This window comes from Cetorhinus maximus, chromosome 20 (assembly GCF_964194155.1).
Source record: "Cetorhinus maximus chromosome 20, sCetMax3.hap1.1, whole genome shotgun sequence".
Taxonomy (NCBI): Eukaryota; Metazoa; Chordata; class Chondrichthyes; order Lamniformes; family Cetorhinidae; genus Cetorhinus; species Cetorhinus maximus.
The window spans coordinates 28,434,981-28,452,068 of NC_135898.1; the positions used below are offsets into that span (position 1 = coordinate 28,434,981).

The following is a 17,088-nucleotide window of genomic DNA, read 5'->3' on the forward strand; positions in this document are numbered from 1 at the left end:
GTGCTATGAACTGAGCCACAGCTGACACCTCCGTGCGTGAGGGGTAGAGGAGCAATCATTGATACTATCAGGAATTGGTGTTGCTTGAGCAGGCACACATGCTTGACTAGCTTGTCTCCAAGTATTTTAATTGAGTTCAAGCTAAACAACCTCAGCTACGGAAGAGTGCTCATCTTTGACATGTTTTTGCAGCGGTTTTCTCCCACCGCCGCCCCGGCATGTGTTTGTGTTCAAACTTCAGTCTGTGCTGCCATGACCCCACCCACCCCACCATGCACTGTAGGCTTTGCCCTGAGGTTCGCTTCTCCCCCTTCCTACCCCCCTCACCTTTGCACTGTTGCCCTATCCCCAAGGTTCCTACCCCTGGGACTGTCACCCTTTCCCCCGCACCACAAGCTAGCCACGAAGGCACAGTGAATCCGCAGAGCCACTCCCTTGCACTGGGATCATTGAGCGCTGCGCAAAGTTGTGTGCACTCATCTCCGAGTTCCACTCAAAGTTGACGTCACAAGGTGCACGTCTTTTAAAGGTAGTTGTAAATCACGCCATTAAAAATTCACACCAATGTGTGCTTTAGATTTGACGGGTGAGGGGACAATCTCTTCTTGGATTCACGTCGTCGCAAAACCCACCTAGGGCCTTCAGGCGAGATTCTCCGATCTCACCACCGAACATGTCTGTCATGATCGAGTGCAGAAATTGCCAGCCATTGTGTTTCTCTGGTATGTTAATGAAGTTGTTAAATCACTTACCTTAAATAGATAATGCATTCATGGGGATGGCAAACTGAGAAACTTGATATGACTGCATTAAGTGGTTATGGTAATATTGCACAGTGTCATTTACAGGTTCATGGGGAAGATTTTATGATTTGGCTCTCCAGCATGGACCTTTGCATGATAGGATGTGTGTTGGGATTGGGCACAAATTCAACTCGCCCCACACACTATTTTCCATCCATTTATATCATGGGACAGCTAAATGAGTGCGCCTAGTTTCCTGATGTGCACGCCCAGCATATAATGTTTTGTGCCAGGAGTGTTCCTTTTTAAAATCTGCCCAAAACAACATTTTAAGCATGCTTATGATAATGGCTAATGAATCCAGTAAGGAATTCAGAAGAACCTCCTTTACTTAGTGGTGAGTGTGCGGAATTCACTACCACATGGGAGTGGTTCAGGCAAACATCAAATTAAGGGGAATGTGGGTAAGTACATTATGATAAAGGGAATAGAAGAATATGTTTATAAGCTGTGATGAATAAAGATGGGAGGAGACTCACATGGAGCATAAATAAATTCAACAACTTTAGATCTTAAACTCCCCCTCCCCCCATCCCCACCCCGTTTCTTCCCCCTCCCTTTTTTTTTCAATAATTTATATAGGTTCTTCTTTTCCCACCTATTTCCATTATTTTTAAATCTACAACTAATACCTTGTCAGTCTTTCCACCCCACCCCCACTAGAGTGTCCTGCCATCCATTCTTAATTAGCACTTTTCTTAGATAATATCACCACCTTCAACACCTCTTTGATCCTTTTGTCTGTGACATCTTTTGATTATCTGCTCCTATCACTGCTTGCTTGTCCCCACAACCACCCCACCCTCAACTTCTCTCCCTCCGCCCCCCACTTAAACCAGCTTATATTTCACCCCTCTCCTAACTATACTTCAGTTCTGTTGAAGGGTCATGTTGGACTCGAAACGTCAACTGTTTTCTTCTCCACCGATGCTGCCAGACCTGCTGAGTTTTTCCAGGTAATTCTGTTTTTGTTTTGGAGCATAAATGCTGGCCTGTTGGGACAAATGGCCTGTTTCTGTGCTGTAAAATTCCAACTCCATTCAGTGTCATCTATTTATTATATCATGGATCATATTGGGATATTAATATGGTACTATACACCGCACTGTAGAACAACATTTTTGCTCAAAAAATTCTTTCTCAAAGCTTGGATCTATATACATAGTAAATGGATTTGATTAGTTATGAATGTTTGAGTTTTATATCAACATGGGTGGCAGTGAAAGCCTTTGTAATTAATTTGAAAACGTCTCAAAATGAAATTTGTTTTTCAAACAAAAAAACTCAAATTATTTGACAACGTAATGAAAGATGCATTGACTTCCTCAGTCTCAGGTGCACACATAGCTAGCAGTGTCATGGCAGTTCTGGCCTATATTTGTTTAAGTAATTAGACCTCCATGGCTTTGCAGGATCAAGGACAAGAGAACACTTAGCCATTTGATCCTAAGAAACTGGTTCATTCAAAAAAATGTTAAGGACATTGTGACTGGTAACGAAGGAGGCTAATATTTGAAAAAACAAATAAATGCCTTCAATCTTAAACAAATTTTCTGACCCTATCTGCTTTCCATCACACAAACTATCTACTTCCACTTCTCTAACATATCCGACTGCACCCCTACCTCAGCCCAACTGCTGTTGTAACCCACATCTGGTCCAGAAGCTTCCCCCACATGCCGACGCGTAAAATAACGTGCAGTGATGTTGGGCGCGTGTCCTGACGTCACGACGCATCACTCTGATCTTCCGTTCGGCTGGCATGCACCGGAGTCGGCTGCGCGCCCGCCGAACTGTCAAAGGCCTGTTAAGGCTGTTAATAATCTAATTGAAGTATTTGACAGGGCTGCCCATCCAACCTCAAGGTTAGCGGGCAGGCAAAGAGCCCAGACGGCCGCCTCATTTTTCATGGAACCTTATCCACGGGTAGGATGAGATTTCATGAAGTGTTTATTAATTAAATAAAATGTTTTATGAAAATTCATAAACATGCCCCAGCTCATGTGACAATGCCACATGAGGGGACATGTCTATGTAATTTTCTTTTTTCCAATGTTTTATTATTAAATTAATCTCCCTGAGGCAGCTCCATGTCTCGGAGATTTCTGCGCTCTTTCACGCACATGTGCGAAAGAGCACAGGCCCCGACTCTCCCTCCATTCCCGCCGCACAGGTAGCGCTGAGTGCTTCTGGGTGCACGCCACATTGGCTGGGCCTTAATTGGCTAAGTAGGGTAACTGCTTGGCTGTACTACTTCAGTATGGAAGAGAGTGAAAGATGCAGGCTTCAAATCATACAGGAGTCATGTGACCATTTGCATGTAAAATTGAAGTTGCTAAAGCCTATAAATAGAAGTTGAAGCATTTTGGAGTGTAGAGTAGGTTTGCTCAGAGTACCCCAGAATATAGGAGAGGTATTAAACTTTTGGATGGGGTTAGTCTTTGTAGTGACGTAAAAAATCTGTAGAAATCAGCACAAGATTCTTTTTGTACAGCTTTACTTTTAAAGTGTTCATTCTGTTTTTTCCTATTTTTCAGTTGATAGGAGGTTTCATCCTCTGTATTGGCATATATGCAGAAGTTGAAAGGCAGAAATACAAGACGCTGCAAGGTGCCTTTCTAGCTCCAGCTATAATCCTGATTTTGCTAGGAATTCTGATGTTTGTGGTGTCTTTTATTGGTGTTCTAGCATCTCTGCGGGACAACTTGTGCCTTCTTAAAGTGGTAAGTTTTTTTTTGTGCAGTCTTACTGGCTTTTCACCTCCTAAACACTACATTCAGATTCAGACTGCATTCTATGAATAATAATGACATAAAGTGAAATCATTACTGCTAAGTCATGTGTACCATTTTGGCCATAAACTTCTGCATCTAAAAGCCAGTAACTACCATGTCCAAAGTCCAAATTTTCTTCCTGGCACTGGTGCCATTTATTGTGTGATTGTAAAGAAAACTTTATTTGTTTAACTTGCAAAACAAGGTTAGGCAGAAATCACTTTGTGAAAACATGATTGCATCACAAAAGAATCCTGACATATAAGCCCGAATAAACTTTATTAGCCTGGAAATTATTGTGTTATAAAGTAAACATATGGCACGTTTATATAAAATTCCCCCCTCTCCCATTTTACCAAAAGCATTAACCGGTACATTTTAAATGATTATATGCTTTATAACTACACCATCAGTTGATGGCAAGATAGTAAGTCCTTGCTACTGCTTAATATAGTGAAAATTTAGATGATTTTGCTACTCTAGTTTCTTGATTAATGATAATTCATGTGAATTTAACAAAGTACTTTCTAGGATAGGAAACAGAAATCTGATTTGTTTTATGACGGGCCTTTTGATTTTGATCTTCCAGAATTCTCTAGATTCTAGAATGATCCCCGTGGATCATTAACAATCGTAACCCCTCAATTCATGACAGGAGAGAGAGAGTAAACAGGTAGCTAGTTATCTAGTAGTAGGGAAAATGCTAAAATCTATTACTAAGCGTGTAATAACAGGGCACTTAGAAAGCCATAATATGATTAAGCAAAACAAGCAGGGCCTTATGAAAGGGAATTATTGTTTGAAAAATTTGTTAAGAGTTTTTTGAAGTTGTTTCTAGTAGTGGATAAGGGGGAGCCAGTGAATGTAGTATATTGGTATTTTCTTAAGGTACCACTCAAGGTTATTACAAAGAATTTTAGGATTTTAAAAAATTCATTCATGGGCTGTGGGCTTCGCTGGCTGGGCCAGCATTTATTGTCCATCCCTAATTGCACTTAAGAAGGTGGTGGTGAGCTGCCTTCTTGAACCGCTGCAGTCCATGTGGTGTAGGTACACCCACAGTGCTGTTAGGAAGGGATTCCAGGATTTTGACCCAGCGACAGTGAAGGAACAGTGATATATTTCCAAATCAGGATGGTGAGTGACTTGGAGGGGAACTTCCAGTTGGTGGTGTTCCCATCTATCGGCTGCCCTTGTCCATCTAGATGATAGTGGTTGTGGGTTTGGAAGGTGTTGTCTAAGGAGTCTTAGTGAATTCCTGCAGTGCATTTTGTAGATGGTACACACTGCTGCTACTGCGTATCGGTGGTGGAGGGAGTGAATGTTTGTGGACGTGATGCCAATCAAGTGGGCTGCTTTGCGGGATTGAGGGCAATATATTTGCATGAATTGAAGATTGGTCAATGGAAAGAAAACAGTAGAATTAAATGGGCTCCTTTCAGGTTGGCAGGGTGGCACAAGGATCAGCTCTTGGGCCTCACCTATTTACAGCCTATATCAGTAACTTAGTGAAGTGAATGTAATGTAACCAAATTTGCTGATGATACAAAGTTAGGCGGAAAAGTAAGCTGTGAGGAGGACACGAAGCAGCTGCTATAACATTTAGACAAGTTAAGTGATTGGGAAAGAACATAACAGATGGAATACAACATGAAAAAATAGAAAAGCAGAATAAAAAGCAGGACAAATCCAATCCAATTACTGCCCTATCAGTCTACTCTCAATCATCAGCAAAATGATGGAAGGTGTTGTTGACAGTGCTACAAATAGCACTTATTTGGCCATAACCTGCTCACTGAAGCTGAGTTTGGGTTCCGCTGGAGCTACTGAGCTCCTGACCTCATTACAGCTTTGACCCAAATGTGGATAAAAGAGCTGAACTCCAGAACTGAGGTGAGAGTGACTGCCCTTGACATCAAGACAGCATTTGGCCAAGTGTGGCATCAAGGAGCCTTAGCAAAACTGGAGTTAATGGGAATAAGGGGGGGAAACTCTCCACTAGTTGGAACCATACCTAGCACAAAGGAAGTTGGTTATGGTTGTTGGAGGTCAATCATCTCAGTCCTAGGACATTGCTGCAGGAGTTCCTTAGGGTAATGTCCTCAGCCCAACCATCTTCAGCTGCTTCATCAATGACCTTCCCTCCATCATAAGGTCAGAAGTGGGGATGTTGGCTGATGATTGCACAATGTTCACCATTCGCGACTTCTCAGATACTGAAGTAGTCCGTGTTCATGTGCAGCAAGACCTGGACAACATCCAGGCTTGGGCTGATAAATGGCAAATAACATTCTCACCACACAAGTGCCAGGCGATGAGCATCTCCAACAAGAGAGAATCCAACCATATCCCCTTGACATTCAATGGCATTATCATTGCTGATTCTCCCTCTATCAACCTCCTGAAGGCCATTGACCAGAAACTGAACTGGATCAGCCATATAAATATGGTGGCTACAAGAGCAGGTCAGAGACTAGGATTCTGCTGTGAGTAACTCATCCCCTGTTTCCCCAAAGCCTGACCACCATCTACAAGGCACAAGTCGGGAGTGTGAATATTCCCCACTTGCCTGGATAAGTGCAGTTCCAAAACGCTCAAGCTTGACATCATCTAGGACAAAGTAGACTGCTTTTACACCCCATCCACTTTCAACGTTCACTCCCTCCACCACCGACGCAGTGACAGCAGTGTGTACCATTTACAAGATGCACTGCAGCAATTCACCAAGGATCTATCGACTGCACCTTCCAAAGCTGCAACCTCTACCACCTAGAAGGATAAGGACAGCAGATGTATGTTCCCCTCCAAGCCATTCACCATCCTGACTTAGAACTATAATCGCCATTTCTTCACTGTCACTGGGTCAAAATCCTGAACTCCCTTCGCAACAGCATTTTACCTACACCACATGGACTGCAGTGTTTCAAGAAGGCGGCTCACCACCACCTTCTCAAGGACAATTAGGAACGGGCAATAAATGCTGGTCTAGCCAGCAATGCTCACATCATGTGAAAGAATATTTTAAAAATTTAAATTATGAGAAACTGGTATTCATGGAGAACTGGGTCTTCTACACAAATCACAAAATTAACATGCATTCCATGTTAACAGCAAGCAATTTGGAAAACAAAAATATGTTAGTCCTGATTAAAAATGGATTGGCGTATAGAGTTTAAAAAAAACTTACTACAATTATATAGGGTCTTGGTGAGACCCCACCTGGAGTACTGTGTACAGTTTACCAAAGGCAAAATGTACTTTTCTTACAGGAAGTACTTCAAAGATTTACTGGAATGAGGGGATTGTCCTTTGAGGAGACATTGAGTAGACCATCCCTATAATTTCCTAGAATTTATTCTAGGAAGTCTAGAACTAGGGGTCACAGTCTTAGCTTAAGGGGTCAACCATTTCAGACTGAGGAGATGAGAAATTTCTTCATTCAGACGGTTTGGCATTCTGTACCCCAGAGGACTGTGACACTCAAATGTTGAGTGTATTCAATACAGACATTGATAGATTTTTGTATACTGAGCGAATCGAGACACATGGGGATGGTTGCACCTTCCAGCAACTGAGAACAAAGAAAAAAAACAATGAACAAAAAAAAACTGAGGGTGAAGATCAGATATGATCTTTATTGAATGGCAGAATAAGCTCAAAGGGCTGAATGGCTTAGTCTTCCTATTTCTTATGTCTATTTAAATTGACTTAACTCAGTGTTAGTACTGTCCTTCTAGTCAAGTCATGGGCTCTGAAGTGCCAGTGTAGAAACCTGACCACATAATTTATGCTGATACTTCAGTGGGCATACTTTACTGTCAGAAGTGCCAGCCTTCAGAAGAGATGTTAAATTAAAACTGCATCGGCATTCTTGCTGGATGACACTTTGAAGAAGAGTTCCAGAGTCCTTGCCAACGCCCATCCCTCAACCAACACCATTAAAACAGATCATCTGGTCATTCATCTTATTTCCCCTGTGCATTTTAGCTGCTGCACTTCCCTACATTACAGCATTGACTATACTTCAAAAATACTTCATCAGCTATAAAGTGCTTTTGGGACATCGTCAGATCATGACTGTTCCTACAGAAATATGTGTATACTTCTATAGGAGTTATATATATTAAATCTGTTACATATGGTGCACATTTTTTGTCCACAATAACCTTAATTCCTGTCAGCCACACATTTATGTTGACGTTGATAATGACAAAATGTATGTTGATATTTTTTTCGTAGAAAACTTCTATCTCATTATTTAACTGTCTCATTTGTTGATAAAACAGCTGAATCACTCAAACTTCTCTTTGGAGAAAATTATTAATCATTTCTTTTCTTAGTAACTGAAATGTTTACATATAAAATTAAATTTTTAAAAATCAGTTGAATTTTGCAATTATGTAAAATTTTCCTATTTAATTATCTTTTATACCTCAATGCGTTCCTTGAACTTTCTACTTCACAGTTTCAGCTTGTCTCAAAAGACTGTACTTTGACTAGAACAGTTGGAGACATTCCAACCACATATGTGAATTCTGAATATATGCAGTTTTCAGAATTTCTAGTATATGAAGAAAGCAGTGCCTCCTCATCCTGAACTATTTGAGTTTCTCTGCATCCTCTAAAGGACTTTGAAATAAACTGGAGAATGAATTTGTTAAAATTAAATTTTGGGGTACTTTTGTGAGTAGTAACGCCTGATTAATAACAATTGTTGTTTTGGTTTATAATTTTAAAAAAGACAAAATAAAAGTTACATATTGTGAGTGTGTGTGTGTGTGTGTAACTTTTAACTCGAACCAAAACCAACGTGAATTAAATATAAGTTAACAGGCAAATGACACTTCAAATGAAAAGGTCAATTTCACTTTGAGTTGTTGATGCAACAAATTTACATCTTACACAACCACAAACATTCGCATCATTCTGTACACGTATGTGGCATTACGTAGCTACAAAGTTCCACAATATGCTGTTCTTTATTCATACAGGGTAGGTCAGAAGTCCTATCCAACAACAGCTTTCACTTCCAAGTTTCACATGTATGATTATCATCAGGAAACACTCTTGTATGAACCATCTCTCCCTTAAGTCATGACAGTCCTGATGGTGTAGCTTTTCAGAGTTCCTTTTCAACCGACCAACCAATAACCCTGGCTCACAGTTTGACCACCTCTGTGAAAACAGCCAGTTCTGTAGCTTGACTCCAAGCTATTCACATAGCTTTTCAGCCTGCTCGCACAGTACCTGCAAGAGCTCCTGACTCCTTTTCTGCCAAGCAGAAAAACTGACTGTTTCCTGAGATGATTTGCTTCTCCTCACAAGAGTTCCCCATGTTCCTCATTTGTCTCTGCCTGCTTTCTCTTTGTGTCCGTATCTGTGCACTGATTGCCTTTCCCCTCCAACTCCTCTGCTTATAGCCCTCTTTTATGCCTGCAGCTCTTCTTCGTGTCTGGCAACTACATGGCCTTTGGTTATAACTTCCTTTCTGTTAGCACTGCTTCCAGGTCAAGAGTAACCAGGTCACATGGACCAGTTAATCATCTTATCCAAGAAAATTACAGTTGTCCCTTTTACAATTGATGGAATTTGGAACAGAGTAGATGGTGACAGTTTTTCAAATAACTAGCTGACCATTTGACAAAGGGGCATAGATATGGGAGACGAACTGCTGCCAACTTGGCCAGGTGGCCACACTTTAACAATGGCTGGCGATATCATCACTGCCTTCAAGGATGGACCCTTTCAATGGATTCGCCAGAGGCCTTTGCAGGATTTCTTGTCAGTGGCCGACAAGTGCATTCTTTGTCAGGCCACTGTTATGTGAAATTCACCTGCAATGATAATGCCAGCCTGTGTAAGTGGACTTTAGGATTTGCAGCTCCAGCTGACTTTCCTACACATGCAGAATGTGATTGACCGCATGCATGTGGCAATTAAATCACCTGGGTGTGTTTGTCAACTGCAAGCACTTCCACTCCATCAGTGTGCAGCTGGTGTGAAACCACAAAGATCTTCGTGCAAGTGTGCACAAGATTCTCTGATAGCTGCCACAATGCTTTAGCCCTGTGGTAGTCCATCCTCCCAGATGTCTTTGTAACTTGTAGCAGAGTTACTGGTTGGTTGCTCATAGGCGAGGGAAACCCGCTTAAAATGTGGCTGATGATATTTCTCAGAAACCCAAGGAATGAGACTCTGAAGCAATACAGTGAATGCCATGTGACCACCAGGTGGGTCGCAAAACAAGCCATTGGCATACTGAAGGTATGCTTCAGGTGCTTGGACGGAACTGAGGAACCCTTCAATATGCACCAGCCAGGGTCTCCAAAGAGGCATGGTTTGATGTGTTCTGCACAACATTGTGCAGCAGTGAGGTCTGGACCTGCAGTATGAACAATGTATAGGACACACAAACTCTCAGATAGTTTTGAGGCAGAAGAAGGCGGCTGGGAAGAAGGTGATGGGCATAACGTGCCGCCAGTGAAGCACAATGCTGCCCTCGTTATTATGAGACTGACTTAGGTTCCATCAGTGCACTTACCTAACAGTTACATGATGAAACTACATTTGCCCCCTTCCCCACCCCTATGCTGCTAACCCATACAGCTCTGCAAATAATGAAGTTTTGCAACTTGCATTGCTTAACCTCAATTTATGTCTTCCATTCCTCATCATCATAACTGAAAAGGCCACTTGTCTGTCAGCAAACAAGGAAAGGCAAAATGGAAATAGTGCCAAGAATATTTACATGGCTCACATATAAAACAGGAACTTCATGATTTAGCAATGTGCAACACACCCTTATGCATACATTTGTCAGCACCACGAAGTACAATCCTTGTGGCTTCTGCACAGGTAGAGGCAGGCTGCTCAGATCCTTGTTCAAACTGCTGCATTGCTCTTGGTTAATATCCTCTGGGTTTTAGAGCCCCACAGGTGACTCCTCCATCTGCACCTTTGTAGGGGCAGACTTGGCCATTGGGTACTGATTGAGGAATGAGAAGTGGAGACAATTTTACTGGAGCCACCACTTCCATGCCCCCTTCCACCGTCATCTCTTTCAAGGACCAGCTGCATTTTTCTTCTAGTCATGTGCTGGAGCGCATATTGCAGCAAATCAAGTGAGGCAATGAAAGGCCAAGGCTACAGCAGAATCCATCCTATTAAAGATGGTATCCAGGGTGTGCAGGCCATTAATGAAGGCCTGCATAAACCGGTGATTGTTGTGTTTGCTGATCCTTCAGGCTCTTTCCATCTAAGAAGATATTGCAAATTCCTCTCCCATCACACCACTCTTGATTGATTTGGACTCTTCCAAAATCTTTGCAATTATGGACATTATGGCTGGAATATCGTTCAGTACATCACACACTATGTTGCTGCTCAGGAATTGTCCTCTTCATCCACAACCTCTGAAGTACAGCAACTGCGTCCAGCTACGCCCTCCGAAGCTGACTTTCCACTACTGTCTCTGACTTCACCATCTGCTCTTGCTCATTTATGAAATGCACTTACTGCGTGAAAACTCAAACTATCTTTCTAACTTGACCCATGGCAGTGTGGGTATCTGAGCTGCTGCATGGTCTTCATAAGTCCTGTGACTGCATCCTCAGAGGAAGTGGACTCCTCTGAGGAATTGACAGCAGCAGCAACGCCAACCATTTCCTATGGGATGTAGTAAAGACCTGTGTGAGAGAAAAGCAATGAATGAATACTATTAAGGTAAGAATATTTGAAGTTATCATTATGCACACAATCATATTTCAGTGCTGTTGAGATCAAATCTTGTATAATATTTGACTACCATATATTTAACTTTCATCAGGTAGCCAGTAGCCGTCCCATCTTCCCATTTCTGACAGCCAGACACTGAAGCATTGAAAATTTATGGCACAGGAGAGGTGCATTTATCCCATTCTGTCTGTGCCAGCTGCCCTCAATTTGATGCAGAAAACCTTCCAAACACCTCTATTTCCAAATGCAGCTGTACTCCTGTTCCACGCTGTGCAGAGGGCCAAAAGCAATTGCCCTCTTGAGAGTGTCTCTGCAGACCAAAGTGTCAGTGTCATTAAGCAATTTCAGAGCCAGACCGTACAGTTCATTCAGATGGAGGCCCCACCATTTCTCCATCTCCACCGCCAGTGACTACCCCTCCTCCTGCTGCTGGTGCTTCTCTCTCCCACAGGCATCGCTGACCCCAGTCCATCCGTCACCTGAGCCTGAGCCAGGTCCCGCCCAAACTCTGGCACCACAGGTACTGACCTTGGATGAGCATTGCTGAGTGAGGCCTCCTGCTGCTTGTTGCTACCCTCATCTCCCTCATCTGTGTTCAAGTCAGCATGATGGCGGCAGTGGGGCCAGAATAACTGCTCCAGCTCCTCCAATCACAAATTCCTTCTCTCCTGCCCTTGCTACTTCTCCAGCCATAGGTTCTGTCTCTGGAGGAGCAGCGAGAGAGAGAGAACCTGTGATTAGAGGAGCGGCTCCTCACAAATTCTGTCTGTCCCAGGTACGGGGGTGACAAATGGGATAAAAGTCACACCCATAATTGATTCTTCATGGACTTTTTGGGCGCTTTCGAGGACAAACTTTCCCCCTGCCCCCGTGTATTTTGAACCTGCTGTTTACGAAATACTCAGTTCCCCGATCACTCTGTACTCTACATTCTGAAGCAAATACCGTTCACTTATAAATAAAGAGATCTTATATAAGAGCTAATAGCTGAGCCAGTAGTCGCAGAAAAGCAGTGGCAGACATAAGAGCCTGGGGTCTGAGTGGAGTAACAGGTTCAGAGCCAACCAAGCACAGATTTGTTCAGTCCTAATGATTGAGCCATAAGAGAACACAGACACTGTGTTCCAGACATCATCCTCAGCGAAGGTAAAGGAAGGATAACAAGTTTGAGAGAGCAGAAAGGCAAATAAAGGCAGAACTTTGTAATTGTGTTCCACTGGTGGCAGAGGAACTTCATAGAAGGAGACTGGGAGAAAAAGGAATGGAAATAATGAAGGATAACAAACCAATGAAGCTCAGGGAAAAAGCCATCTTGTAGACAAAGAAATGTCTCATGAATGTATTATGTTGCAAGTCATTTCTAGGCTGTAATGGAGTATAATATTTCCATTCCAATTTTCTTACCCCCTGAATGCAAATGTGTTGGATAAGCATTCTGGTGTTCACAGCTCTCCTGTACTTTGTACAAGAAGCCATTCGCCAAAATGTCAGCTTTGGCAATTTTGATTGACCATAACTGACAATATGATTGAACTAAATTCCATTTTGACCTTACCATAATTTTTTCCTCTTGTGGATACTGAGAGTAATCTGTTAAATTAACTAATCCCATACATAACAGGGGCTAAACCTAACTTGCACAGCTCGGTGCCAGATAATGTAAGCTTAAATTTTGCAGAGTTGGGACAATTCCCAGCTCCACAAACCTGACCTGGGAAAATGTGCCCTGGATGGTTGGAATTTTGTTCCAGGAGGGAGCGAGGTAAAGGTGGGAATCAGGCCCACTGCCCCCGGAAACAGTTGGGAGGCAGCACAGGGGCTGTCGGGTGCGGAGATGGGCTGAGCAAAAAGGCCCACCTTGGTACTCCGGCACCATGGGGAATAAAGAATGAAATGAAAATCATCCCTTAACCCCACCACCAAACCCCCATGGCCCCTACATCTTTCATTTCAACCTATACTCCTCTATCCACCCCCATAGCCTTTGTAGCCCCTATGCCACTTAGTGCCAACTCATGCCAATCTATGACCCCTCTCACCACCCTGTGCTCTTAATCCTTCATGCCAACTCACTCAGTATCCCCTGTGGGCAGACCTCAGGACCCATGATTAAATAAATTTGTGTCCATTGATGAGTTCACTATTTAAAAAAATACATTCACTGATTTAAAAAAGACATTCACTACATTTAAATTCCTTTAACCCCTTATAGGAATAAACATTTATATTCATAGTCCCACTTCAAAGACTAAGTGCTTGGAGCTGTCACTCAAACTGTGAAATGACAGGCAACCTACTGCGCTAATAGGTTGCAAAATCAGTCATGCAGCACTAATCCTATAATGTCAACCCTCAGGATTGTGTCAACAGACAGAGTAAAATAGCAAGCACTGATTTTTTTTCCAACACTGCAGTTTTTTTCAAACATTCAAAGCGAAGGAGATTTAAATGCCTTGACAGCTTGACAGTTCCCTTTTACAGTTCCCTTTGACAGTTGAGCTTGACAGTTCCAATGAATTTATTTACTTCTTAAACACATTCATGTTTGTTTTTAACAGTCCCAAGATCTACCTGACCTCTCCCAAAGGTGTCCCAGGGCCATACTCAAAAGGATACTTCACCTCTCCAAAAGGGTACCCTACCTCTCCAAAGAGATCTTCTCCTACCAACTCTAATGTGCACACATCATATTTCCAACTCCCTCCTAGTGAAAATCAGATGAGACTGAAGGTAACTGCACTTCAACACATGCAGGTGCCTCCATGAATCACAGATGCGCAAAGTTTGACCAGCTCCAGTTCCCCCCACTGTCAAAATGGCGGGGACCGGTTCGAGTGCAGGACTTCCTGATTCAGGCCTCCGGAGTCTTTTTTGCAAAGATGGAGAGTATCTCCGTCTGCACGGGAATTCGGGCCACAGTGTTTATATGTGTCCTGAGCTTTTGGGGAAACCCAATAATAATTTTAAAAAAAATATTGGTACATTTTTAGTAAGTTTGAGATGAAGAGGGTGAGAGAAAAATAAGCATCATTTTGTGTGTTTTTTTTAATAGTTTCTATATACCCTTGCAATTTTGCTGATACTTGAATTGCTCGGTGGAGTTGTGGCATTGATCTTTCGGAATCAGGTAAGATTCATCAAATGTATATATATGAGGGTACTGTCCATTTTCATTTGAAAGTTCTGAAATTCCAATGATCTTTTTCAGCCCAATCTATAACATGATGATGTTTGCATTGTTTAATTCAGATTCACTGATTATTGGATTTAGCTTGTGCAAAAAAAATAACTGAATTATCAAAGTCTGTAGTGTAGTCGTATTGTTAATGGACACTAGCATAAATACTCTGTTTACTTATGGATCATAAGATCAATTGACATAGGTCTTCATCCTATTTTAATTTCATACTTCCCATGACAACTTTTAGATCTGTTTGTCAAGTCTTGACATAGCACTCTCACCTCCAACTCAGAAGGTTGAGAGTTCAAGCCTGAATCCAGAGATTTGAGGCCTAATCCAGGCTGACACTTGCGTGCACTACTGAGATTGCTACGCTGTCTAAGGTGCCATCTTTTGGATGCCCAGACACCTATTAGAATAACAGAACACCTGTCCCTCAGGAAAAGTTGTTTGATTGACAGCTCAGGCTCTTTGATATCTATGGTCAATTTTACAATGTTTGTCGGCATAAGTCAAGTGGTTTCAAATGCTTGTGGTTTTTGAAACTTCAAAGGGCCTGGATGATTGACACTTTTATTAGCTTGCAGTCCAGTTTTTTTTTCATAATAGAAATGTATCGATGGATTACATTTTTTCAAAGCTTTTTCTTTACATATGCCACTTTAAACTTGGATGTCCGTTGGTTCCAGAAAATGTACAATGGGTATGGAGGTTCTGGAACTTAGCATAGGGGACATGAGAGGCCTGAGGAGGTGGGTGGAAAGGCAGAGCTGGGCATGAGGGGACACAAGGTTGGATGGAAGGGCAGAGCTTGGCATAGGGGGCATGAGAGGTGCCTTCTGAACTTACCTTTTAAAAGGTGCCCTCATGCAGACTAGGATTCGCAACTCCTCTTAAGGGAATGTGAACCATGACTCTTTAAAAACCTGTCACGACTCCATGAGAATTGCAAAGGAGTAGGAGATTCCTATCTCCACGATGGAGCTGGCCAGGTCGGGAGTGTCGGATGTGGGCTTCTGACGGGAAGCGAGCCCGCACCCTTTGAAGGCACTTCCGAGAGCTAGACAGCCTGAAATCCTGGAATCGGGACCGTCTGCCATTTTTAAAGGGCTCCTGATTCAACCTGACTCAATGAAAACCCAGGCCATGAAATGAGTGAGTGTTATGTTGTTGGATTTTTTCTAATGCCCTAACCATGGATTATTTTGTCTTTCATAAGATAGATCACCCTCCAAGGACAGCCTCACTTTCCTATATCTTTGAGAATGTCTTTCATTGCCTTGAGATCAAGGTAAATTTTTGGTAATTTGTCCTGGTAAAACAAATAAAGCTAGTAAAACAGAACAAACCTATTTAGTGATTGGGTTTAGGCAGTGAACTCCCTCTGGTTCCACAAGATTTCACTCCATTTCTTAAAATTGGCAGAGTATGATACCAGACTTTTAAAATGTGAAACAAATTTATCACACGAATAATGAACCGGTGAAAAATAAAACAATGATATAATTTATGATGTATTAAAAATTTTGTGTCTGCGTGCACTTTCATTTTTTCCCATTATAAATACCTATGTTGACATTTGGAAACTGTTAATGTAAACTAGACATACAGCATTTGCAAACACCCCCAGGAGATGTGGTGTAACTGGATAATTGTATGATTTGGTCGCTCATTGTTTAATAGATTTGCTTGATTTTTTTAAAACTTGTAACAATGTCTGAAATGATCTTGTAACGTGCTAGAAGACCAGAGAGAAGTTATGGATAAATTCCAGCCATTTAAAACAGGCAGAGTGAAGTCCCATTTCCTGAGGATAATTCTGAAAGTTTACCTAGATTACCAGGCAAGAGTTGACATGATCAAAGGCTTGAGAAAGTGAGACTCTCCCTTGAGAATGGTGTAAGATATGAGAGCCAAAATAATTTACAGTAGAAGGGATGTGAATAAAGAGTTAACACTGTGGAGGATGTAGAATGAAGAAAGTCAGAAGGGTTCACTATTTTGTAGGCCTTTCTTCATTCTTTGAACTCTCAACCTCCATACATCGCTTTCTTACCAAAATGACTCATCAGCCCTCTTGGGGAGTGCATATATTACTTCCTTGTTTTTATTCCAACACATTCAACCGTGAGTCCCTGTGTTACCCAGAACATGGGTAATACCTGCTTAATTCCAGAGGTGGGTGGGGATACATTTATCATATGTTTTATTCTACACTTATACAACAGAACAATCTGATTTTTATTAGATATGAAGAAGTTATCGGCATTTGAATGCTGTTTAACAGAGCTCAAAGCAAGTTTGAGTACAATATAACAAATAAAAGTGACAGTGTTAGATTTATATAGCACCTTATTATGTCATTAGCCATCTCGAAGCACTTCACACAGTGAATTACTATTGAAACTCCATATCTGTTTTTCTGCAGACATCTGCACAAGCTGGTTCAGGTGAAAGTATGGTTGTGATTTTTCTTATTTTGTATCATGGTACTTCATTTTTAGTCTTATAGTTATAACTATTACAGTAGAATGCATAACTGCATAACTATTGCGGTCAGTCTGTGTGAACTACACCTTTAACCATCATTATATTC

General features: G+C 41.9%; 1 protein-coding gene across 4 annotated transcripts in view; it reads left to right on the top strand.

The window, feature by feature from the left end:
* Positions 1 to 17,088, top strand: part of tspan15 (tetraspanin 15) — a 225,293-nt gene that overhangs the window by 68,855 nt on the left and 139,350 nt on the right. Inside the window, exons 2-4 of one of the 4 annotated variants that reach the window (XM_078565822.1) lie at positions 3,341 to 3,526; positions 14,364 to 14,438; positions 15,712 to 15,783. In XM_078565822.1, coding sequence (XP_078421948.1) covers positions 3,341 to 3,526; positions 14,364 to 14,438; positions 15,712 to 15,783 — 333 coding nt within the window. The remainder of the gene's footprint in view (positions 1 to 3,340; positions 3,527 to 14,363; positions 14,439 to 15,711; positions 15,784 to 17,088) is intronic. The other 3 variants (XM_078565823.1, XM_078565824.1, XM_078565825.1) reach the window with 3 other exon arrangements.